Source organism: Mauremys mutica, chromosome 3, assembly GCF_020497125.1.
Source record: "Mauremys mutica isolate MM-2020 ecotype Southern chromosome 3, ASM2049712v1, whole genome shotgun sequence".
Classification (NCBI taxonomy): domain Eukaryota; kingdom Metazoa; phylum Chordata; order Testudines; family Geoemydidae; genus Mauremys; species Mauremys mutica.
This window is the reverse complement of record NC_059074.1, coordinates 190289864-190316237: the sequence shown is the minus strand read 5'-3', so window position 1 is coordinate 190316237 and position 26374 is coordinate 190289864. Positions and strand designations below refer to the sequence as shown.

The following is a 26374-nucleotide window of genomic DNA, read 5'->3' as shown; positions in this document are numbered from 1 at the left end:
TACATATATCAATGTGTGTCTGTATTTTGTTTTTCTGTCTTTCTCTCAGCAGCAAAAAATAATCATATGTAAATAATGAATTAATTCAGCCAGCCAATAAATCAAAGCAGCAAAACAGCCCCCTATAATCTGCCCCTTCAAGGTTCCACCTTCAGTCTGCCCCAAGAACCCTCTCTAAAGCCTTTTCTACACTAAAGGGAAAAGTCAATTTAAGCTACGCAATTTGAGTTATGTGAATAGCGTAACTCAAATTGACATAGCTTAGATCTACTTACCGTGGGGTCCACACTACACGATGTCGATGGGAGATGCTCTCCCGTTGACTCCCCTTACTCTTCTCCATCAGGTGGAGTACAGGAGTCGACGGGAGAGCGATCGGCGGTTGATATAGTGGGTCTTCACTAGACCCACAAAATTGACTGCTGATGCATTGATCGCCGCAACATCTATCTGCCGCCCTGACCGGGAGAACCGAGAGGTGTGCTGCTTGCCAGGGGCTAGGATTCACGATGTGACGGAGAGACTGCCGAGACTCATCCAGCCCTCGGATCGCTACCCCTTCCTGCTTCTCCACGTGGGCACAAATGATACTGCCAAGAATGACCTTGAGCGTATCACTGCAGACTACGTGGCTCTGGGAAGAAGGATAAAGGAGTTTGAGGCGCAAGTGGTGTTCTCGTCTATCCTCCCTGTGGCAGGAAAAGGCCAGGGTAGAGACCGTCGAATCGTGGAAATCGACGAATGGCTACGCAGATGGTGTCGGAGAGAAGGGTTTGGATTCTTTGACAATGGGATGGTCTTCCAAGAAGAAGGATTGCTAGGCAGAGACGGGCTCCACCTCACGAAGAGAGGGAAGAGCATCTTTGCAAGCAGGCTGGCTAACCTAGTAAGGAGGGCTTTAAACTAGGTTCACCGGGGGAAGGAGACCAAAGCCCCGAGGTAAGTGGGGATGTGGGATACCGGGAGGAAGCACAAGCAGGAGATTACAAGAGGGGAGGACTCCTGTCTCAGACCAAGAAAGCGGGACAATCAGCGGGTTATCTTAAATGCCTATACACTAATGCAAGAAGCCTGGGGAACAAGCAGGGAGAACTAGAAGTCCTGGCACAGTCAGGGAATTATGATGTAATTGGAATAACAGAGACTTGGTGGGATAACTCACATGATTGGAGTACTGTCATGGATAGATATAAACTGTTCAGGAAGGATAGGCAGGGCAGAAAAGGTGGGGGAGTTGCGTTGTACGTAAGAGAGCAGTATGACTGCTCAGAGCTCCGGTATGAAACTGCAGAAAAACCTGAGTGTCTCTGGATTAAATTTAGAAGTATGAACAACAAGGGTAATGTCGTGGTGGGAGTCTGCTACAGACCACCGGACCAGGGGGATGAGGTGGACGAGGCTTTCTTCCAGCAACTAACAGAAGTTGCTAGATCACAGGCCCTGGTTCTCATGGGTGACTTTAATCACCCCAATATCTGCTGGGAGAGCAATACAGCAGTGCACAGGCAATCCAGGAAGTTTCTGGAAAGTGTAGGGGACAATTTCCTGGTGCAAGTGCTGGAGGAACCAACTAGGAGAAAAGCTCTTCTTGACCTGCTGCTCACAAACAGGGAAGAAATAGTAGAGGAAGCAATAGTGGATGGGAACCTGGGGGGCAGTGACCATGAGATGGTCGAGTTCAGGATCCTGACACAAGGAAAAAGGGAAAGCAGTAGAACAGAGACCCTGGACTTCAGAAAAGCAGATTTTGACTCCCTCAGGGAACTGATGGGCAAGGTCCCCTGGGAGAATAACATGACGGGGAAAGGAGTCGAGGAAAGCTGGCTGTATTTCAAAGAAACCTTATTGAGGTTGCAGGAACAAACCATCCCGATGTGTAGGAAGAGAAGTAAATATGGCAGGCGACCAGCTTGGCTTAACAGTGAAATCCTTGCTCGTCTTAAACACAAAAGAACAGCTTACAAGAAGTGGAAGATTGGACAAATAACCAGGGAGGAGTATAAAAGTATTGTTCAGGCATGCAGGTGTGAAATCAGGAAGGCCAAATCACACTTGGAGTTGCAGCTAGCCAGAGATGTTAGGAGTAACAAGAAGGGTTTCTTTAGGTATGTTAGCAACAGGAAGAAAGTCAAGGAAAGTGTGGGCCCCTTGCTGAATGAGGGAGGGAACCTAGTGACAGAGGATGTGGAGAAAGCTAGTGTACTCAATGCTTTTTTTGCCTCTGTCTTCACAGACAAGGTCAGCTCCCAGACAGCTGCACTCTGCAGCACGGTATGGGGAGGAGGTGACCAGCTCTCTGTGGAGAAAGAAGTAGTTCGGGGCTATTTAGGAAAGCTGGACGAGCACAAGTCCATGGGGCCGGATGCGCTGCATCCGAGGGTGCTAAAGGAGTTGGCCGATGAGATTGCAGAGCCATTGGCCATTATCTTTGAAAAATCATGGCGATCGGGGGAGGTCCCGGATGACTGGAAAAAAGCTAATGTAGTGCCCATCTTTAAAAAAGGGAAGAAGGAAGATCCAGGGAACTACAGGCCAGTCAGTCTCACCTCAGTCCCTGGAAAAATCATGGAACAGGTCCTCAAGGAATCAATCCTGAACCACTTAAAGGAGGGGAAAGTGATCAGGAGCAGTCAGCATGGATTCACCAAGGGCAAGTCATGCCTGACTAATCTAATTGCCTTCTATGACGAGATAACCGGCTCTGTGGATGAGGGGAAAGCAGTGGATGTACTATTTCTGGATTTTAGCAAAGCTTTTGATACAGTCTCCCACAGTATTCTTGCCAGCAAGTTAAAGAAGTCTGGGCTGGATGAATGGACGGTAAGGTGGATAGAAAACTGGCTAGATGGTCGGGCTCAACGGGTAGTGATCAATGGTTCCATGTCTAGATGGCAGCCGGTATCAAGTGGAGTGCCCCAAGGGTCGGTGCTGGGGCCGGTTTTATTCAATATCTTCATTAACGATCTGGAGGATGGTGTGGACTGCACCCTTAGCAAGTTTGCAGATGACACTAAACTGGGAGGAGTTGTTGATACGCTGGAGGGTAGGGATAGGATACAGAGGGACCTAGACAAATTAGAGGATTGGGCCAAAAGAAATATGATGAGGTTCAACAAGGACAAGTGCAGAGTCCTGCACTTAGGACGGAAGAATCCCATGCACTGCTACAGACTAGGGACCGAATGGCTGGGTAGCAGTTCTGCAGAAAAGGACCTAGGGGTTACGGTGGACGAAAAGCTGAATATGAGTCAACAGTGTGCCCTTGTTGCCAAGAAGGCTAATGGCATTTTGGGTTGTATAAGTAGGGGCATTTCCAGCAGATCAAGGGATGTGATCATCCCCCTCTACTCAGCACTGGTGAGGCCTCATTTGGAGTACTGTGTCCAGTTTTGGGCCCCACACTACAAGAAGGATGTGGATAAATTGGAGAGAGTCCAGCAGAGGGCAACAAAAATGATTAGGGGGCTGGAGCACATGACTTATGAGGAGAGGCTGAGGGAACTGGGATTGTTTAGTCTGCAGAAGAGAAGAATGAGGGGGGATTTGATAGCTGCTTTCAACTACCTGAAAGGGGGTTCCAAAGAGGATGGATCTAGACTGTTCTCAGTGGTAGAAGATGACAGAACAAGGAGTAATGGTCTCAAGTTGCAGAGGGGGAGGTTTAGGTTGGATATTAGGAAAAACTTTTTCACTAGTAGGGTGGTGAAGAACTGGAATGGGTTACCTAGGGAGGTAGTGGAATCTCCTTCCTTAGAGGTTTTTAAGGTCAGGCTTGACAAAGCCCTGGCTGGGATGATTTAGTTGGGTTTGGTCCTGCTTTGAGCAGGGGGTTGGACTAGATGACCTCCTGAGGTCCCTTCCAACCCTGAGATTCTATGATTCTATGAACATCGATCCTCTGGTAAGTGTAGACAAGCCCTAAGAAATGGCTTTTGCAACTTGCTCAAAATATCAGCAACTTCAAGCAATTTTCAGCCAAGGTGGGAACCAAGTTCCAGAGACACATAGTCCTCTCAGTGAATGTCCTGCTGGCAATCCCCTCATGGTAAGTGTCCTGTTCTAGACCCACCGCGTGACATAACAACAGACTTGTCACTAAGGAAGGTTGAATATTGTCTCTCTTGGGCTTTTGACCACTGTAATCTTTGGGGGAAAGGAGAGGAGAGGAGAGGCAGAAAACATTTCTCTGGCACAAGGTTTTATGTTTTACTTTTTAAACAGAGACTGAAGCTGCTCAGAGCTTTGGAATAGTAGGAGCAGTCCCAGGAGGTAATGTCATCATTCAGCTGAGGTAGTCAGGGTGCATGACAAATAAATGGCAAGACTATATGCTACAGTCATAGGAACCATAGGGTTGGAAGGGACCTCAGGAGGTTATCTAGTCCAACCCCCTGCTCAAAGCAGGACCAATCCCCAGATTTTTACCCCAGTTCCCCAAATGGCCCCCTCAAGGATTGAACTCACAGCCTTGGGTTTAGCAGGCCAATGCTCAAACCACTGTGCTATCCCTCTTCCCCGAGTAGTGCACATGGATCGAGACATCAAATCTAACAAGCTATATATTTTACCTAGTGAGGTATTTACCTTTACACTGGCCATGCATATCTTAATCCTATATCACTACAAACTGTTCATAATTTATGTGTTTGGTACCAGTGACAGTATAGAGACTTTTGGTTCTTACTCTTGTTACTGGGACAGGGCTGTTTAATTCTTCCTCCAAAGTCCCATCATATGTTTTGTGAATAAACCGAGGTCTAGAGTCTCCAACTGCAAAGACCTGTACTGGAACTGATGAACTTCTTGGCACCATTCCACCTGGAAGCAAAATAAACAGTTATCTCTCACCAGACCCATAAAATACCTTCTTATTGTAAAGAAAATACATCAGCTGACACCTGGAACTGTATTAATAATAGATAATAATAAAATAACAATAATTATTAGAGTAGTGCTTAGAGGCCTCAACCAAGATCAGAGCCCCTTGTGTTGGGCACCATACTTACCCAGCGAGAGCTTGAAGAGCTTACAGTCTAAGAGATAAGACAGGGCTTATGGGATGCTGCATTCTCTTAGGTGTGTAGCAAAAGGTGTGCCACCACCAGTGGTGCAAGTAGGGCCCGGTCTGGTCCACCATACCATTAAGATATTTATTGCCGGTACACTGTTCCAGAAAGACACAGGAGCAGAACGTGGGGCCGCATACTGGCAGCTCCTCCGGCACAGCTGTATCGCCCCCGGCCCGCCCCTAACCCTTCCATGCAGCTGTGTCTCCTGTCTGAGGTCTGTACAGCCCTGCTGGAGGACAGGACTGGGGGTGGGGCTGGAAGCGGTACAGCTGCGCTGGAGGAGCTGCTGGCATCGGGCCGCCTGGCAGCCCCACATTCTGCTCCTTTCGCCGCTGCAGTTCTGGAGAGCCCTGCGGTTCAGAATTCTGTATCTGGTGCAGCAGGAGGACAGAGCCCCCCCCCCCCCCCGACCAAGGTAATGTGGGATGGGGAAAGTACAGGGGCCCTGGACTGGGGGCAGGGTGGGGATGAGTCACATGGGGGGTCACGTGGGGGGCGTCACATGCCCCCCTTTTAGCTGGTGCCCCCCCTTTGTGTCCCTCCCATGAGTCACCTATGCACAGCATACCATTAAGAAATAAATTCTACTTGCGCCACCCCCACCCCATGTATCTGGTTCCCCACCACCCACAATATAGAACAGTGCCTATAAGGCACAGGGACCAGAATAAGCAAATCAATGTAAATGAAGTCAATAGGCTGAGAAAGAGTTAAGAGTGCCCAAGTTATCAGGAAAGGGATTCTATTTCCCAGATAAGATTAGATGAGTAAACAAACATTCAATAATTCTTAGTTAGGACAACAACATCAAGGCTGACAGCCCTAAAATTAGCCTTGGTAGCTCTCTTTTAGTTTGTACAGACTTGCATGTACATGTAAATAATCTTACTGCTGGCTCTACTCTTAACAGCAGGCCGCTGGCTGAAATACACAAGAATGGAATGCCTCTTTGAGTACCCGTGAGAGCAGAATTATAATAAATCTCGTATTCTAACCTGTGCACCAGCCTATTGCAAATCAGGGGAGATGAAGAAAGGAGTGAGATTCATGCTAATATCATGCACACGCTAACAGTCATGAAGAACACAGGGATTTGTTATTAGGGCATCACCCTGCAGGGAAAATTTAGTTTTATCAATGTTGCAACTACTGCTGGGGGAAAGTGACTTGCGTTCAGGAACTGCAAGGGCAATTAAAAATATATGGTATATTTAAAGGAATGTTAAATAGGTTGGGGGGTGGGGGATGGGGCTGTCTGTTTCACCAGTGTCCCTTAAGGAAAGGAGCCTCCCAAGAAGTCTTGTGTGTGTCTTACCATCTGTGGCCGTTATCCACAAGGTGAAGTTCTTCAGTTGGTTGACTAGTAATGGGATCAGTGTTTTCAAACTGATTTGCCCAGAGGTTTCATTCAGTTCAAAGTGTCCTTCTTCATTGCCACTCACTAAGATAAACCATGTCTCTCCATTTAAGCCATCATCTGGATCATGAGCCACAATCTGAGGAGAAAATATCACTTTTCTTCATTTTCTTTGTTATTAGCAAATGACACAGATCTTTAAATTTTGGTGTGGTTTGCAGAGAAACCATTCAGATAGTTTGATAATTACATAACTGGAAATCTTGCTTGTTTGTCCGTTCAAAGTAAATAGGTCAGGAATTTTTGGTAAAGGCCAGCTAAATAAATCCACAATAATATTCCGCTGTTTCTTTATTTGATTGATCCTCTGTTATATATGTTCAATATAATTCACTTTTATAAGACATAGTTTGTGGGGCAATTATAGCAAAAACATAAATCTAACTAATGGGTCCAATACTGCCCATTCCGTGGGCATCCAAAGTTCCCACTGAATGAAGAAAGAAAGAAAGAAAGAAAGAAAGAAAGAAAGAAAGAAAGAAAGAAAGAAAGAAAGAAAGAAAGAAAGAATTTGGCCTAATATTGGCAAGAAATATCCCAACATATGTTCTTTAAGATCTCAGCTTGGGTAGGAGACAGAGAACTAATTATATCCAACAATATTTCTTTTAACTGTTTCCTCTGTAGATTTCTCAATTGACCTTCGGAATCAAGGAACAAAGTCACTGAAAGACTAAGAACATTGCAATAATGGAATTCTGGGCCAAATCCAAGACAGAATGTTTGTCCTCAGAGGCTGATGCATCAACATGAAAATACAATTTTAGAATCTAGAGGTAAAATCTTGGCCCCACTGAAGTCAGTGGCAAAATTCCCACCAACTTCAACGGAGCCAAGATTTCACACTAGCAATGTTTTGTTTTGTTGTAATCCTAAAAGTTATATAGTGTTCTAGTGCTTACAGCAGGAGATTGGAAGTCAATAGACCTGGGTTTAGGTTCTGCCAGTGACACACTCTGTGGTTTGTAAAGATCTGAATAATTTTTCTGGGCTCTAAAAGACGTGCTATTTTCATTAAAAATCTCATAAATAAATAATATAAATAATATATTCCAGAAGTCTCATTTAGGCTGGCACATGGTCTCATGTGTGTGCAATGCACCACTATATGAGAGATGTGAGATCAAGACAAAGCCTCTATCCTTCACTGCCTAAACTGGCAGGTGCTGGGAGCATCCATGACACGAGGTTTACCAAACAAGAGGAGTGTGAGGCTAAATGAAAGGCAGAATAAAGTAAAGGAAACTATGGAAAACTTCTTAAAAATGAACATCTCTCCTCCCAAGGATCACTGCTCAAAGGGAAGGGGCTAAGTGTACACACACACCCACCCTATATTGACAGTGACATTGTTTTCAAATAAGCACTTTCAATACCTGAAGAACGGGCATTCCTACAGTCATGTTGGAAAAAATCTGCTGTTTGTATGGTGTGCCTTCAAATGCTGGAGTGTTGTCATTTTCATCCAGCAGTGATATGGTGATTGTAGAGTGGGCCTCAAAGTAGGGTGACAAATGATCTCTAGCTTTAACCTGGAAAAAGGAGGAAGTAAAAATTCTGCACTTATTTAAACAACACACATCTGGTAACAAAAAGGAAGATCCCAAGTAGTCACAGGCCAAGTAAATTGCACCTTTATAGTGATATTTTCCCCAAGTTTTCTCCAGTGTGAAATTCTGGGTCTGATTCTTTGGTGAAATTACTCCCAATTTACACCAATGTGAGATCAGAATCTGGCCCTGTCTCTTTCCAGGTCAGCCTAGCTGTTATCTTATTTATTTGAGGATTTGATTTTAATTTTTTTAAATCATTATTTCTACTACCTGCAGGAGGATCATCGCTGTTCTCTCCCTGTCTAAGGCACTGGAGTTCCTCACAGTCAGGATCCCAGTGTCACGTATTTGGAAAGGACTGTCATCTGGAATGAGACTGAATGTTCCATGGAAGCCACCCTGAGGGGAAAGATGCTTGTTATTAAATAGAACAACCACGGAACTAGCTCTTTATTTCATTTTCTTCTTAATTTCCAGGGGGAGAACAACTAGCAGAACTTGGCAGCTTAAACATTTTGGCTTTAATTATGCTTTCCCGGAGGGTGAGTTGAGCTAGAGATGGGGAAGAGATGCACCATCCAAGCAGCAGGGCTGGGGGGCAATGGGCCAGGGTGACGTTGTATGATTACAATATGGCCTTCAAAGGTCACTGTTGCTACCACTGTTATACAATTGCAACAAATCTTGTACAAAATATGTCATGTAAGGTGTTGATGGAAAAGTTATGATTATTCTGTTTATATGCATGTATCATTTTTGTATCTGAAGTTATGAAAATTGACTATATATACCTGTATTTCAAATGTGTTTGCTCCTGGGGTAATACCCACAAGGTAGTTTGCATCCATTCAAATTGAGCCATAGAAGAACACAATGGGCCATTGAACAAGCTTATCTCACCCAATGGGCCTTCCTGAGAATGTTTTAGCCAGAATATATGTAATGGCTCCTGTTATGACTCATCAAAGCATGCAAGGGCATGTGACTTGCTCATGTGACTCTGGACCCCATCTTGTACCTGTACTTTTCCACAAACTAAGATTGAGAGCTTTCCTTCACATGGGAGAAGGTATAAAAAAAACCCTGGAAGCGTCTCCATTTTGCCTCTTTCCTGCCCTGATCTCTGGACTATGGACTAACACTAACAGGAACATTACAGTCAATGGACAAAGGACCTTCCAATCTTTTGGAAGTTACCAGAGACTTTACAAGCCAGCAGTTTATTCCATCACTGCTACAAACCTAATCCACAAAATTTGCAATGAGTGTATATATTTGTTTTCTTTGATCATTATAAGTCTCTCCTCTTTCTTTTCTTTTATAAATAAACCTTTAGATAGTCGATACTAAAGGATTGGCAACAGCGTGATTAATGGGTAAGATCGGAGTTATATATTGACCTGGCTACATGGTTGATCTCTCGGGATTAGAAGAACCCTTTGTTTGATGAAATTTGTTTTAAATAACCACTCATCATTCAGTCTAGTGTCTGGGTGGTGAAACAAGCAGGGCCGGCTCTAGACCCCAGCGCGGCAAGCACGCGCGTGGGGCGGCCCTTTCCCGGGGGGGCGGCAGGCTGGGCCGGCGGACCTGCTGCAGTCATGCCTGCGGGAGGTCCACCGGAGCCCCAGGATGACCGGACCTGCCGCAGGCATGACTGCGGAGGGGGCGCTCGTCCGGCATGACTGCGGACGGTTCGCTGGTCCCGCGGCTCGGCTGGACCTCCCGCAGGCATGACTGCGGCAGCTCCAGCGGAGCCGCCGGACCTGCGAACTGTCCGCAGCTGCGGGAGGTCCAGCCGAGCCGCGGGACCAGCGAACCGTCCGCAGTCATGCCCGCGGGAGATCCGCTGCTCCCGCGGCTCCGGGGCGCCTCCCGGGCATGACTGCTTGGGGCGGCCAAAAACGTAGAGCCGCCCCTGGAAACAAGGACTGGGATACCTAAGAAGACTGCATTTCTGACTTCTTGTTAAGCAGTGTGGTGAGGTAGAAGTTTGCTTTTGTTACTGGCTTAGTATATCTTATGGTAGAATAACCACCAGTTTGGGGTGGGTCTGCCCCATTTCTCAGCAGTTCGTCCTGGTATTCTGTGACCCACTGAGGTACGGTGACACCCATATTTTGAGCTGCATATCTCAGGAATCCATATGCACCCCCGAGATTCTAGGGTGCCAAGAGTCAGTTCTGCACCTGGTGCACATTAGAACAACCACAGGGGCAGATCAAACTTATGCCTTAGCTGCAATGGTACCCTTTGAACTATGCTATAACCTGGACTAACACGCCCTCTTTCCTTTAGCATGCCCGTATACTAGGGGCTACAAGAAATGGCAGCAATAGTGGTGTCAGTACATTTTCCATTTTTTTCCAGTGGAACCCTCCTGAACTTTGGGAATCCCCCAGTGAGGAGATGACAGGAGAGGTGTAAAGAGGCTGTAACAATGCAGAATTGGAGTCACTGTATCTTTCTCTGGGTCCTCACACAAGGGCTGGGTTACAGTGTGCTGGGTATACCTTGATATACCTATTCAATAAGTATAGACAGTCCTTTCACAAGTGAAGCCTATTTGGTGGGTAGGGGTTGGGGCCATGGCCTCTGTCCTGCCCATGCTCCCCCTAAGGCCGATGGTGGAGCTGGACAGCCCCACATGCACCCTCAGCCAGAAAAACTAGTGGTTGAAGGGGCTTCCTGTATACCCACATTAGAGCAGCCATCATTTGCCCAATACTTTTAGGAAAACTGCATTCAGGCAAACTGTCAGTGATGTTAGTGGAAGTTTTGCTTGAATAAGTCATATGCAATTAGAACAGTAGATGGGTCCTATTTCAAGGAGTAGGAGCAGAAATGATGAGCATCTGCTGTGGCTGAAATTTGCAGCGCCCAGTGTTTTACACTGCCTTGAATCTTAAAGGAGAGGCCTTTAAAATTCCACAAAACATGTCATAAATAGCAACAACCAGATGTAATTCTGTTAGTGTACGGTAAGGTGTACACTGTGTGTGTAAAGGTACAGGTGCATATCGAATGAAAGATACTCGCTACTATTATTTTTGTCTTTTTAAAAGCTTTTATAATGTATTTTTAGTATGGCTTTTGTATAGTGCTCTAAGCACATGGCCTGGGGTTGCTTCATAAATATAATTATTGTTCATAGAATATAGAATCTCAGGGTTGGAAGGGACCTCAGGAGGTCATCTAGTCCAACCCCCTGCTCAAAACAGGACCAATCCCCAACTAAATCATCCCAGCCAGGGCTTTGTCAAGCCTGACCTTAAAAACCTCTAAGGAAGGATTTCACCACCTCCCTAGGTAACCCATTCCAGTGCTTCACCACCCTCCTAGTGAAAAAGGTTTTCTTAATATCCAATCTAAACCTCCCCCACTGCAACTTGAGACCATTACTCCTTGTTCTGTCATCTGCTACCACTGAGAACAGTCTAGATCCATCCTCTTTGGAACCTCTTTTAGGTAGTTGAAAGCAGCTATCAAATCTCCCCTCATTCTTCTCTTCTGCACACTAAACAATCCCAGTTCCTTCAGCCTCTCCTCATAAGTCATGTGCTCCAGACCCCTGATCATTTTTGTTGCCTTCCACTGGACTCTCTCCAGTTTGTCCACATCCTTCTTGTAGTGTGGGGCCCAAAACTCCACAGAGTACTCCAGATGAGGCCTCACCAATGTCGAATAGAGGGGAATGATCACATCCCTCGATCTGCTGGCAATGCCCCTACTTATACAGCCCAAAATGCCATTAGCCTTCTAGGCAACAAGGACACACTGTTGACTCATATCCAGCTTCTTGTCCACTGTAACTCCTAGGTCCTTTTCTGCAGAACTTCTGCCCAGCCATTCGGCCCCTAGTCTGTAACAGTGCATGGGATTCTTCCATCCTAACTGCAGGACTCTGCACTTGTTCTTGTTGAACCTCATCATATTTCTTTTGGCCCAATCCTCTAATTTGTCTAGGTCCCTCTGTATCCTATCCCTACCCTCCAGAGTATCTACCACTTCTCCCAGTTTAGTGTCATCTGAAAACTTGCTGCTGGTGCTATCCACACCATCCTTGTTATACTATTGTCTCATTGTTTACTTGTACTCCTCTGTCAGTCTGTATCTATCTGTTCTTTTGTTTTACACTTAGAAGGAAAGTCCCTTGGGGGAGGGAACATCTTTTTGTTCTGTTTTTATACAGCGACTAGCAATGGGGTCCTGGCACGGGTGGCAGGTATAATGGGTGGCCAGAGGTGGCCAGGGGAAGCTAAGCCTGGGGGCGGTGGCCAGGGGAAGCTAAGTCTCCCCAAACAGCCTGGTCCATGGCCCTGCTTGTTCTTTGCCCCGAGGCCCTGCTTCTGCTCTTCCCCCATGGCCCCACCTGCCTTGCTCCTCTTCCTGCCCCGGCTCCACCACTCCCCCCCCCAAGGCCTGCCCTTGCTCCGCCCCTTCCTCTGAGGCATCCATCACCCGCTGCTTGCTGAGCTGCTCCTATCCTCCAACCCTCCCCCCAAAACCCCCCCGCTCCCTGCTCACTGCAAAAGAGAGGAGTGAGCAGTGACAGCAAGCGGTGGGCAGGGGGGCCAAGCAGGACTGTGGCCTCGGGTGGAGGGGGGGTGGGCCTCAGGGGAGGAGGCTGAGCGAGGGTGGACCTTGGGGTTGAGCAGGGGGAGGGGCCACGGTCTGGGCACCGGTGGAGCTTCCGGCACTCATGCCAGCCTCCCCAAATGCCAGAGCCACATGCCACCCATGGGTCCTGGGCCATCACTAGGGATCCTAGGTGCTACTGCAGTACAAATAAATAAATACATCATCATCCTCATATCTATTTGAAATTAAGAGATTTTTTTCAAGGCAATGCATTTCCTCACAAAAACTAAAATATATTGTTCCCATTTTAACTGAGGTACAAAACAGTTTTAATGCCCTTGGATCATGAGATTCTGTGTCTGTTTTGGGTAGTTTACATAACTTCAGAATGTGTTTTATGACTATACACTATAACTGTCTAATGCAGAGTGTATAATTTCATATATCTGAGAGGTAATGTTTGCGGCTGTCACACAGAATTGACATTTTACCTCATCTTTGTCAGTGGCGGTTACTTGAAGCACCATCGTCCCGTCTGGGGAGTTTTCTGGAACCGAGACCACATAATTTGATTGTGGAAATTCTGGAGGATTGTCATTCACATCTTGGATAGTAACCAACACTATTGTGTTAGCTGTTTTAAGATCATTGTCCTGCTGAGTAGCCTAGAAAACAGAGTTTAATTCCATGAATTCCAAAGACTGATAATATTCACCGACTCCAAGTGATTAGAACAACATGACAAAATATACTGTTTGGGGCAGGAATTGTCTTTTATTCTGTGCTTTACAATACCCAGCACAATGGGACCCCAATCCTGACTGGCCCCCTTGTCACTGCTATAAAACAAATTAATGCTGCTGATTATTAACAACAGTAGTAATAACAATAGCCTCCAATTTTATTTTATGAAATTCAGACTCTTAATGTTTAACATGCTCTGCTGTAATATGATCATTACCTTAATCCCAACGGTAAGGAAGGAGCAATTCTCTCTGTCAATTGGGGTCTTTAATTCCAGCACTCCACTGTCAGCCTCAATTGAGAAAGCGCTGTGATAAACTGGAGGGTCCACTGGAATGCAAACAGGATGCTATTGGCTACTGCAAACAAATCCTATCTGTAGAGCTGATCCAGTCCTGGCGTAATTCTGGTGTCCTCTCAGGTATGCCAAAATGTACCAGACGTTATAGATGGAAAGAAGCTTCCATGAGAACTGTCACTGTCCTTTAAAAAAATCTTATGAACCACAATCAGATTCCAAGGGCCTCCCATTATTTCCATTTTCTTTCCCTCAAGGACTGTGCTTTGTAATGACCCCTTTTGCAGCAGGAAACCTGGACATGATCCTCTTGGGAGACCGGGCCTCTTTCAAAGCCCACTGAAGAGAATGGGAGGGTTTTCACTGGGTGCAATGGGCTTTGAATCAGGCCCCTTGCTTGGGCTTTCTCTTTCTGGGAACAGAATGGGCTGTCTCCACTTTGCTCCCAGTCCATAGGAGCTGAGAAGCCAAACATGGGCCTCCTGTGTGCCAAAGCATTTCACTCCCACTAGGCTACTAGAGCAGCCTGATTAAATCAGACATCAGACAAATTCTCTTGTAGGAAAAGAGCTGCAGGAAGCCATGTGACAGGCAATCACATTGCCGTGAACAAGCCCCAAATGTTGGCACGGTAAACATTGGCTTTGGAGCCTCCATACATTTACCAGGCTCACTTCCACCTTGCCCAATTGCTTTGCATTCAGCACTCTATTCCCTTTTTTATTTCTAAGGTGAATGTTATGCATGTGAAAGGTGTCAGACTGAGTGAGCTGAAGACTGGAGACCTCTATTTGTCCATGGAGCAGGTACAGAATTGCACTAGTAGTGTACACAGCTCCCCACTACCCCACCCATCTACCTCAACCCTCAGCTGGAGGAATCACCTCTGGAACTAAAAGGGACGCCCATTTTTCAAAAGTTAAACTCCAGCAGTAAAGCACCTAGGTGAGTTAGGAGAAGGGCTAATCAGGAAACAGCTTTCCCATCCTGCGAGAATTTTCAAGATTTCAAAAGTGTTTCCCATCCTGCACTGGGATAAAAAGTTGAAATCTCATAAAATTTTATTAACAACAAACTGAAAAACATTTTGGTTTGCGTCCAATTAAACATTTCAGTTTGATAATTTTGAAATGTTTCATTTCAATTTTGACCTTTTCAAAAAAATTAGTATAAACTACATTAAATTTTGAAACAAAAAGCCATTTCAAACCAAATCCCTGAAATTTGTAATTTAAAAAATGTTGAAACGGGACCTTTCAACAATTTAAAAACTTTTTTTCCCAATATTCCTTCGAATTGGGTAATTTGTTAAAACCTACCCTTTCCCATGATCAGTTTAGGTTTTGACTAGTCAGCATTTTTGGCAAAAAACGTTCAGTGGGAAAATTCCCAACCTGTTCTGTTTAGGAACGTAAATCCCACTTTCAATAGGGTTTGGTCTCCTAAGTACTTAAGTTAGTTTTGAAAATGGGACTTATCTGTCTAAGTCACTTAGGCCTTACAATGCTGAACAGAGTAATGCCTTGTGGTGCTTTTGAAAATCCCACTAGTTGTCTATCTGCATCTTTAGGTAGGTAGATACCTTTTAAAATCTGTCCCTAAGTTCCCTTTTTCAACAGAACTTAGGCTCTTAAGTCACATATATGCTTTTGAAAATTGCACCCCACACGTGGCTGAGGAGTATGTTATTTTTGCTTATAAATCAGCATTTTAAATATCAATGTGTACGTGGAGAAAGCTATAACTGCCTGTTCACTGCATTTCATTAACATCATCTTCACCGGTCTTAGCATAATAGGCAACTGCCTGAATGTATGTGTCCAGCAGAGAATAAAGACTCTTACCATGTTGGATGCTGTATGATACTTTTTCATTTATACCTATGTCTCCATCTCTAGCAACAATCCTCTCTGGGAGAGTAGGCAGAGTGCCGGTCTGGAAAAGGTGATTTGCAACAGTACATCACTGAAGACTTTTTAAAATATACATGATTGATTTCTAATATTAATTAATAAATTACAATTTTCATCATGGAAACAAAATTTGAATGTGGTCATAAATCATACATAGTCACCAGGGCCGGCTCCAGACCCCAGCGCGCCAAGCGCGCGCTTGGGGCGGCATTTTGCCTGCAGGGCGGCAGGCGGCTCCGGCAGACCTTCCGCAGTCATGCCTGCGGGAGGTCCACCAGAGCCGCGGACCAGCGGATCTCCCGCAGGCATGACTGCAGAGGGTTCCCTGGTCCCGCGGCTCGGGTGGACCTCCCACAGGCATGACTGCAGAAGGTCTGCCGGAGCTGCCTGGCGCCCTCCCAGCGCACCCTCCGCAGGCGCATCTGCAACAGGTCCCCCGGAGCCGCGGGACCGGCAGCGCGACCCCTGCGGCATGCCGCCCTGCTTGGGGCGGCCAAATTCGTAGAGCCGCCCCTGATAGTCACCACTGGAACCTTGACAATATTATGACTCTCTTCCAGTTTTCACAGTGGAAAATTATGAACTAAGCACTTTATGAACAGTATTGTGCCTTTTTCATAGAATCATAGAATCTCAGGGTTGGAAGGGACCTCAGGAGGTCATCTAGTCCAACCCCCTGCTCAAAGCAGGACCAAACCCAACTAAATCATCCCAGCCAGGGCTTTGTCAAGCCTGACCTTAAAAACCTCTAAGGAAGGAGATTCCACCACCTCCCTAGGTAACCCATTCCAGTGCTTCACCACCCTACTAGTGAAAAAGTTTTTCCTAATGTCCAACCTAAACCTCGCCCGAGGTTTTTAAGGAACATCAGGCTACATCAGAATACTGAGTGATGAAGCACACATTAAGAATACAGACAATATCAGTATTACTCATTTCCTGGAAGACAATCAATGTTATAGGGAGCCTCAGTTATAGCCCTAATAAAAGCAGCAATGCGTTTAGAAAAAGAGAAACAGTACAGTGGTTGTAAAATCATCATCATCTTGGACAATGAAAAGGTGAACTTTCTCAGAGTAATAGATATGTATAAGGTATGACACTAGATATATGTATGGCTTACTGTACATGAATGTGAAAGTAATGCAAATAAACCATTTTACATTTATAGTATGCAGTAAAAAGCTGCTACCTTGTTTTCTAGGATTGTTGCTTTGTACATTGATTGATTGAAATAGGGGTTCATTGTATCATAATCCCATACATGAATTAGCAACGATGCTGTGCCATTGTTGACTCCAAGTTTTTCCTATATGCCAAAAGGAAAAAGAAAACAAGGAACATTATATCAATGTGACCAGAATCATTCCCCTTCCAAATGGATAATTCCAGTGGAGGATGTGTGGAGGAATATAGTGATGTGTTTTACAGTATTTGTATCTTTGCTCAAGTAGTTTGATCTTATCTGAGTTTGTCATTTCTAAGAATCCAGATAATTCTCTTCAATAAATATTATTATGTATTATTTTTATAATAGTGGCACCTAGAGGCTCCATGGTGCTAGGCACTGCAAACACACATAACAAAAAGATGTTCTTGCCACAAAGAGCATAAAATTTAAGTAAATACACAAACGTTCCTACACGCCACTCCACAGGGGCAGAAACAGTCAAGGCAGGGGACTACTGCACTGGGTGGTAGTGGGGAAAATGCGGCCCAGCCAGGGTCACCCTTGCCCTGAACCCAGAGAGATCCCACCCACTTTATGGGGGCACTGGGACCCAGGTGATGTCTTTCCTCTCCACCATGTGGACTTGAAAGAAATCTGCAAAGAGGAGCCAGCCAAAGACTCCAGCCAGTATGGGCAGAAGCAGCCAAAGCAGGGTCCTTTGGACATCAAGAACTTTCTACAGTTTTGACTGGACTTTCTTTGTCCTTTGCTGATTGGCTGTTCGCTCCAACTCACCCCCTCCCCTGCCTTCACAGTCTGTTCATCTCAGTGTTACTCTTTTTACCCTATTCTCCCCTTCCTTGTCGACTCACCCCCTTCCCTTCAATGTCCCCAATCCTTCCATTTAGCTTGTCCTAAATACCCTCCACCTCCAAACAACTGTGGCACCAGCATGCCATTTGCTACCATCTCATTGTTCACGCTGTGTGCTCTGCCCTCTTACCTACCCTGTGTCTGTCTTGTCTATTTAGATTGTAAGCTGTTTGGGGCAGGGACCATCTCGTACTCTGTGTCCTAGCACAATGGAGTCACAGTCCATGACGGGGGCTCCTAAGCATTATGGTAATATAAAATAAATAATAATAGACACATTGGCAAGAATGCCAGATGTCAGTGGATGATGGCACAGTCAGAAAGGATAAAGGAGATCGTATAGAGTGGTTAAGTGACTATATGAAGGAATTATGGGCAGCAAAAACATACCATAGACATAATAGGTGGATGTCAGGTATACATCCACAAACACAACACAGAAAGAAATGTATGGTATTGTGTGAATGGACGTTCAGTGGAGAGATCTCTTTCAGAACATCTAAGAGGGTGGCCTCAAAGAATTTATAGGAACCTACAGGACTTTAGAGGAAGCATGGTCTAATGGTTAAAATACACAACTGGGAGTCAAGAGCTGTGGTGTTATTCCTGGCTTTGCCAGAAACTTGCTGTGTGAAATTAGGCAACTCACCCATGTTAATCTCTCTGGGCTGCATTGCGAAGACCTCATTCACACGGGTGAAGACAATGGAACTATCCGTGTGAATAGCTCCTCACGAGTGTAAGGGATTCAATGATCTGCCCTCTGTACCTGAGTTTCCCTCTCTGGAAAATACTGATATTAATATTTATCTCACAGGGATGCTGTAAGACTTAATACAGTTATGTCTGTAAAGGGCTGTGAATTCTTCAAATGGAAGTGCTGGAGTCATACAAAGTATTAGCATTATATCTCTTCCTATCAGATAAGTATTTGTCAGATCTAGATCTAACTGAGATCTAGAAAATCTAGTGGGAATTAGCAAACCTGTGAAGCTGAGACACAGTTACGTACTGGAGAAAGTGGTTCATTCTGCACACGGGATGTGTTTTAATGTGGCGTACCTTTGCTTGTACCGTTAGATTGAAACTGTTGATCTTGTTGTAATCCAAAACTTTTTTCAGCGTGATGTTCCCATCCCCTTCCTTTATGTGAAAGTAATCAGAGTTTGGACCCTATTAAATGAATTAGTTATATGGTTCACATGGATTTGTACAATTGTTAGAAAAAATGCATGTTTTTTTCTTTCACCGCTTTCCTTATTGGACGTCTTCCCATCATCAGGGAATGAGCAAACCCCACCCCATCATACTGTAAGATACCAATTTCCCCTAACAGATTCCATCTTTCCTGTTGACACACCCTTGTATTGCACAGCTGACAGGAGGCAAAACAGAATAGGTGAAACAGTGTGTCCTTCTGGCCCACTATTTATAGAACTGGCAGAGCCACTCAAAATTCCTTGACCCACAGAAACAGAACACTTCCCCTATCTTGTAGAACAGTGTCCGTCTTTCTGTTCAGTCTGTGTAATGGGGGCATTTAGGGCCTGATCTGAATCCACTGGAGTAAGTGGAAAATCTGCTATTGGCTATAGTACGAGCAGGCTCCTAAACTATAGCCCCTTTGCAGCAGTGCTTCAGAGGCAGCCAGTACAAAGTATTATGGGATGCATTTTGGAATTAGGTGTATCAGCTGCGCTACTGCTGCATACAGCTGAACAGAAACAAGGGGCCTTTGTGCAGGACAGACCTAGGTGGAGAGAATCTCCACATCTGGAGAAAAGAGATTATGGACTGACCTATTGGTGAGTGACAGTCATGGTCTTGGAGCTATTCTGTTCCCTTCTTTACTGAGCTCTGTCAGTGTCTGCTGTAGAAGGCAGTCACCTACTTAGTTTACATCACATCTGCAAGGCAAGATCACTAGTCTCCCTTCATGTCTCTGTAATCAACATGCCATAGTTTCATGATCTCAAACTAATTTATGACAAAAAGTGCTGTTTAACATGATGGAAGTGAGAGAAGATTTCAAGCTTTACAATACTGTTATTAGATCAACATTAGCATTAAAAATGTCATATCTACATAACTGATTAATAACTCTCTCTCTCTCGGAAAATTATAATGCACAAGGCATCACATAATGTTTCCTGCATCACCAAAGGAAAACAGACAAGACAAAACTCAGAGCTTCTTTGGAATTCTGATGATGGGGAGTCAACTGTGAAGTGGCTTCTTCTTAGCCTTTTCTACTTGTAAGTATTGAAATCAATTAAATTAAACAGTTCAGAGAGCAAAGGCCAGATCCACTGCTGGTATAAATTGGTGTAGCCCCACTGACTTCAATTTACACTAGCTAAGGATCTGGCCTTATATGTCAAAGGTCTAAAATACACTGTCAATTAACAGAAACTTTCTGAAAACCCATAAATATGATATGGTAAAAGAGCAGATTATTTCAATCACAGTCACTGAATCTCTAAAGCTTTACTTCTTAGAAGCTGTGTACATTACTGTGATTAAGAGAAATGTTCTCTTTGCAATCATGTTAATTTCCACCACATTAACAGGTGCAGTATTTAAAGCACTCTGTGACACACATGTTTTAACTTGTCTGGGGTTCTCCTTTGTAAGTTTATTTCCCTGCTTAAATAAAAGAAGTTGTTTGCATAACCTGGCAATCAGAATAATCATTTTGTGATACATTAGTTTGACTCTATAAGGTTCCCTGTTTGGCAGTAAAAGACTGAGAAAAAAGTGTGAAAGCAGAACTTAACCAAGTTGACTTAACCTCTCTGTGTCTCAGTTTCCTCATTTGTAAAATGGTCATGATAATTAGAATACTCGATGAATACCTCAAAACATTTGCAGGGCATTTGCTTGAATAAAAAAATCCCCCAATTTTCTTCAGCTGTGCTTGTGCCCACTTTGCAGCAGTTTTCCATATATATTATAGAAAATGGGTTTTGTGGCGGAAAGGCTTTCAGAAAAACTGAATATTACAGAATATCTGTGGACAGTAGATCTTGAACTGCCAGTATTCACACTGGAAACCTGAGTCTAAGAGTTACACTCATCCAAGCAAGGAACAAAAACAATACAATGTGTCCTATGTATCCAATCAAAACAAATCAACATAACTCGAATTTTTAATATTGAGCAATTGCAAAGCACGGCTCACAGACCATCTCCATACAAAGGGCCAGATCCTCAGCTCCATTGACTTGGATTGAGCTATAATGATTTACACAAGTTAAGGACCCTGACTCAAATAACTTTTCATAACAATGATTTTGCAAACAATTTTGGATAATGAAAAGATAAAAGAAAATCATAAGCTGCTCATGGACAACTGATTAGGAAAAATAGAAGCTACATTTCTCTGACAAATTATTCACTATGAATTATTTTGTTTCATTGGGCAGGTGGAGGACCATGTAAAAGCAGGTGACTGAAAGAATCCCTGTGTTGAACAGTACCTCGAACAGTACCCAGAGAAGGAAAACCTCTGGGTGGGGAATAGCAAAAATGGCTTTAAGATCCTGGGCCAGCTGTGTGCCAGGCTGGTCCCCTGGCATAGGTTAGAACAGCCTTCAGCAACTTGTGCTTGCTCAGCAGGGCATAGGAAAGCCCTAGTCAGACCCCATGTCTTCCTACACTGACCACAGGGTGGGAGTTGCTGTAGGAGTTGTTTTGCTAGCTTTTTTGTCCCTGGATATACATGTCTCCTAGAACTGGAAGGGACCTTGAAAGGTCATTGAGTCCAGCTCCCTGCCTTCACTAGCAGGACCAAGTACTGATTGTTGCCCTAGATTCCTAAGTGGCCCCCTCAAGGATTGAACTCACAACCCTGGGGTTTAGCAGGCCAATGCTTGAACCACTGAGCTATCCCTCCCCCCATATACTATGAATGATCCCCTTATACTATGGTAATCCTTCTGATGCTGGCTTTTGGCACCTTTTCAGTGGCAATACTGTGCAGCATGGTGACAGCACCATCCAGGACCTGGTCTGTATTTGAATTATTAAAGATAGCTTGATGTTCAGAATCTATGAGAAATGAAAGGCACTTACCAAAAGACTGTAACTAATGATACTGAAATCAGGTGTCAAATCTTTATCCTGAGCTTCCACTTTTATTACTGTCCGATTTACTTCAGTTGTCTAGATGAAACAAAGAACATCAGCAGTCAGTCTCAAATTCTTCCCTCTTCTTTCCTTACTCCCGGAAGGAAATAATCTGCAGCACCCCCTTCGCAGGTACAAATCACTCCTCCCAACATGTGCTAACTCAGCTCCACTCATCAGCATGTCAAGGGCTCTGCCCATTCCCCATCCCATCCACCTGCTCAGGCAGGGAATATTATGCATGCAGCCCCTGCTCTCCTCTCCAGGTCCAAGCCACGATTAGGGGAAGCTACACAAGAATTTGTGGGGTGCTTTCTCCATCTAACTCCTCTGAGCAGCTGCATTAGGACCAGATATGATCTGGCCCCAAAATAGTAATTTAAAAAATCAAGATTTCTTTAACACTTGCTATATGTGACCATGAACATTATTTCCTACCTCTGATATTGAAACGCTGTAGTGGGTTTGTAGAAATACTGGAGAATTGTCATTTATATCATTTAAGAATAATTTACGTGTATTCTTCACTTTTTCTTCCTTAATAATGTAAACAAAAGATATTTAGCAAGAGCAGCTGGGAGTGGTCAACAACTGTCATACGTCATCATAACAAACAGTAGCTTCAAAGGGACACAAAGGATGTTCTTTCCGTTTCAAACATTTATTTAACACATGGCACTCCCAATGTAACTCAGCAGTGAAAAAGAAGACTATCATTGCTTATTAAGCTGGTGAAAGGTTTGTGAAAGTTGCTTAATTTTTAAAACTTGTATTCAGTTTTATAAAGACAATATTTTTATTCAACTTGGCAGCTTTAAAACAAATATATTTTCTGTAATATTCTCTAACAATTCTCAAGAAAATATTTGCCATAGGGTAGTGCTATTGGGAAAATAACAATCACTTAATTATGTTACACTTAGAAGGGAAAATAATTCTGTAGATATATAATGCTTTTACTTACTATCCCAGTCCTTTGGCAACAAATATCATAAAAAAAATCGCTGCTCTGGAAAAAAAAGAGAAACATTTACTAAATCATTTGTTCTAGATCATTCTAATTATCCATGAAGTTATAATACAATTGTCGATATGTTTTTCTGTCAATAAATAAATGGCAATATGATCCAAAAATATTGTTGGCATCTGGCTCCACAGTCCTGGCATATGTGGTGGTGGGATTTTTACAGTACAATATCTTAGCTAATTTTCCTATTTGAATAAATTACATTAAAAATCTTTTTTCTTGTACTGCAGAGAACCTATTAGAATGGATTTATTGTCATTTTTAACTGGATGCCATTCAACAACCTTTAATATGCACCCACACCCATATTCCCAATATCAGTGCCTCCGATTAGTATTGATCTCTTTGACATGAAATTGACAGGGAATGGTGAGGTGTGAATAAGAGACACAGAGATCACGAGCAGCATAAAATTGGCATGAAAATATTTTTACTTGTTTGGGGAGAAAATCTGAATGTGAAATAAGATTAAAGTTTGTTGGTAAAAAACAATTATTACACGAACTGGAAACCTTGTTTTCTAAAATATATACTCCTTAAAGTACCATTTTATTCTGAAAAGTACACAAATGGGCCTCTTCTGCTCTCTCTGTAGATTCAGAGGCATATCTGCTAACTTCAGTGACAAAACCACATTATTTCTGCTTTATGTATTCCTATTCACCCTGCAGAGCTAACCTGGGAGAAGGATATGGGTTCTATCCCTTCTATACATCACCATCAGAAGCCAATTAAACTATTCAAATGTGAGAAGTTAAGCATGTGTGTAAATGATTTTAGGATCAGAGCCTCCATTCTAATTAGTTATATCTTTTCCATCCCTCTTTGAAAGCATATTGTATTAATTTTAATAGAATAAATGGGACCATAGAGTAAAAGGTGTTATCGTGACCTTGTTACTGTACAACACTAATAGCTGTAAATTTGGGGTAAATCTGAAGGCTCAATTATTACAACAGGCAGTGCGGTTGTACAGGTTTCACTGAGGCTAAATTTGAAGATGAGGGGCGACTGGTCCTAATTTAGCCTACAGGACTTTTATTACTGTTGATGATGCATAAGAAGGAAAAAATCCAGCTGAGTTTGCTGGGCTGGCAGTTACAGAGAACTGCTTGTTACTTGTAAAAGACATTTAATCGAGAAATCATTGAGAGACGGCCCCAGAAGCCCAGGGTGCTTTTTACTGAGTCACTTTTTAGAGTACAGCCCCGCTCAAAGGGCAGACGAGCACTTTAAATGTGTATAGCCTTTTACTCTTTGAACTGTCAAAAAAATTACACCTAAGCCTTAAATGTAATCAACAGGCTACCTCAAGGGCGTCAGTATCCAGTGGCTTAGTAGTCCTCACGGTTGCATTATTAGATCCAGGAGTGAATAATAGCTCCACATATAGTAAGTGTTCTGGGAATATGAATGCTTCTAATGTCAACTTCACATTTGGTGGAATATTTGTAATCCATTCAATGACCCCTATAAAGAAAATATAGTAAAATAGTTTGCTTTATTATAAATAATGCATTGGTTCATTTCAATCCTTACATTTTGACATAATACAGAGGAGTGAAGTTCTGGAACAGCCTTCCAAGGGGAGTAGTGGGGGCAAAAGACATATTTGGCTTTAAGACTAAGCTTGATAAATTTATGGAGGGGATGGTATGATGGGATAGCCTAATTTTGGCAATTAATTTGGCAATTGATCTTTGATTATCAGCAGGTAAGTATGCCCAGTGGTCTGTGATGGGATGTTAGATGGGTTGGGATCTGAGTTACTACAGAGAATTCTTTCCTGGGTGCTGGCTAGTGAGTCTTGCCCACATGCTCAGGGTTTAACTGATCGCCATATTTGGGGTCGGGAAGGAATTTTCCCCAGGGCAGATTGGCAGAGGCCCTGGAGGTTTTTCACCTTCCTCTGCAGCATGGGGCACGGGTCACTTTCTGGAGGATTCTCTGCAGCTTGAGGTCTTCAAACCGCAATTTGGGGACTTTGATAACTCAGACATAGGCTAGGGGTTTGTTATAGAAGTGGATGGGTGGGATTCTGTGGCCTGCATTGTGCAGGAGGTCAGACTAGATGATCATAATGGTCCCTTCTGACCTTAAAGTCTATGAGTCTATGAGTCTATAACTATGGATTACTGATAATATTACTTGCAGAAAAAGTATGATATATTTTTAAGGCAGAATTTATACAAATTCCATAACTTGTAATTAAATCATTAATGAATGAGATATTAATCTATAAATTCCTAGTGGGAGCCGCAATCGGCTGAACCTGTGGATGCGGCAGATACACAAACCGGCCTGGCCCGCCAGGGGCTTTCCCTGAACAAGCAGCAGACTGGCTTTGAGAACCACTGACTTAGGCAACTGAAAACTCTGATGTTTTTGCAGAAAATAATTAAGAAATATCTGACAGGAGCATTGCATCTAATTCCTATATCAAGAAAGAAAATTAAATAAATATTAGACCCACTCAGCTCTTCTAATACTAACATGTTCTGACATCTTGTGGCAAGTCACTTAAGGGACACTGGTTAGGTTTAAAATTGTAATGTATATCCTTTCTCAGATACTCTTACTAAAGTCAGAAGGGACCATCGTGATCATCTAGTCTGACCTCCTGCACATTGCAGGCCACAAAACCTCACCCACCCACTCCTGTAATAGACCCCTAACCTCTGGCTGAGTTACTGAAGTCCTCAAACAATGGTTTAAAGAGTTGAAGTTACAGAGAATTCACTATTTACACTAGTTTAAATCTGTAAGTGACCCCATACCCCATGCTGTAGAAGAAGGCAAAAAAACAAAACAAAACAAAACCTACAGTCTCTGCCAATCTGACCCAGGGGAAAATTCCTTCCCGACTCCTAATATGATGATCAGTTAGACTCTGAGCATGTGGGCAAGACCCACCAGGCAGATACCTGGGAAAGAATTCTCTGTAGTAACTCAGAGCCCTCCCCATCTAGTGTCCCATCTCCAGCCATTGGGGATTTTTGCTACAAGCACTCACCGATGGGCCACACGCCATTGTAGGCAGTCCTGTCATACCATACCCTCCATAAACTTATAAAGCTCAGTCTTTGCCCCACACTGCTCTCTTGTGAGGTTGCTCCAGAACTTCACTCCTCTGATGTTTAGAAACCTTCAACCAATTTCAAGCCTAAACTTATTGATTGCCAGTTTAATTTCATTTGTTCATGTGTCCACATTGGCGCTTAACTTAAATAACTCCTCTCCCTCCCTGGTATTTATCCCTCTTATGTATTTATACATAGCAGTCATATTTCCCCTCAGCCATCTATTGGTTAGACTAAACAAGCCAAGCTCTTTGAGTCTCTTTTCGTAAAGTAGGTTTTCCATTTCTCAGCTCATCCTAGTAGCCTTTCTTTGCACCTGTTCCAGTTTAAATTAATCTTTCTAAAACATGGGAGATCAGAATTGCACACAATACTCCAGATGAGGTCTCACCAGTGCCTTGTATAATGGCAATAACACTTCCCTACCTCTGATGGAAATACCTCACCTGATGCATGCTAGGATCACATTAACCTTTTTCACAGATACATCTCATTGATGGCTCATAGTCATTCTGTGATC

At 43.6% G+C, this 26374-nt stretch overlaps 1 protein-coding gene across 1 annotated transcript in view; it reads right to left on the bottom strand.

The window, feature by feature from the left end:
• Positions 1-25805, bottom strand: part of LOC123366701 (protocadherin Fat 4-like) — a 72509-nt gene extending 46704 nt beyond the window's left edge. The window contains exons 1-9 of the mRNA XM_045010345.1: positions 25788-25805; positions 21694-21783; positions 18682-18792; positions 16768-16884; positions 13112-13285; positions 8310-8438; positions 7863-8018; positions 6385-6565; positions 4685-4818 (exon numbers count right to left, since the gene is read on the bottom strand). Of these exons, the coding sequence (XP_044866280.1) occupies positions 4685-4818; positions 6385-6565; positions 7863-8018; positions 8310-8438; positions 13112-13285; positions 16768-16884; positions 18682-18792; positions 21694-21783; positions 25788-25805 (1110 nt within the window). The remainder of the gene's footprint in view (positions 1-4684; positions 4819-6384; positions 6566-7862; positions 8019-8309; positions 8439-13111; positions 13286-16767; positions 16885-18681; positions 18793-21693; positions 21784-25787) is intronic.
• Between the last annotated feature and the right edge of the window lie 569 nt (positions 25806-26374).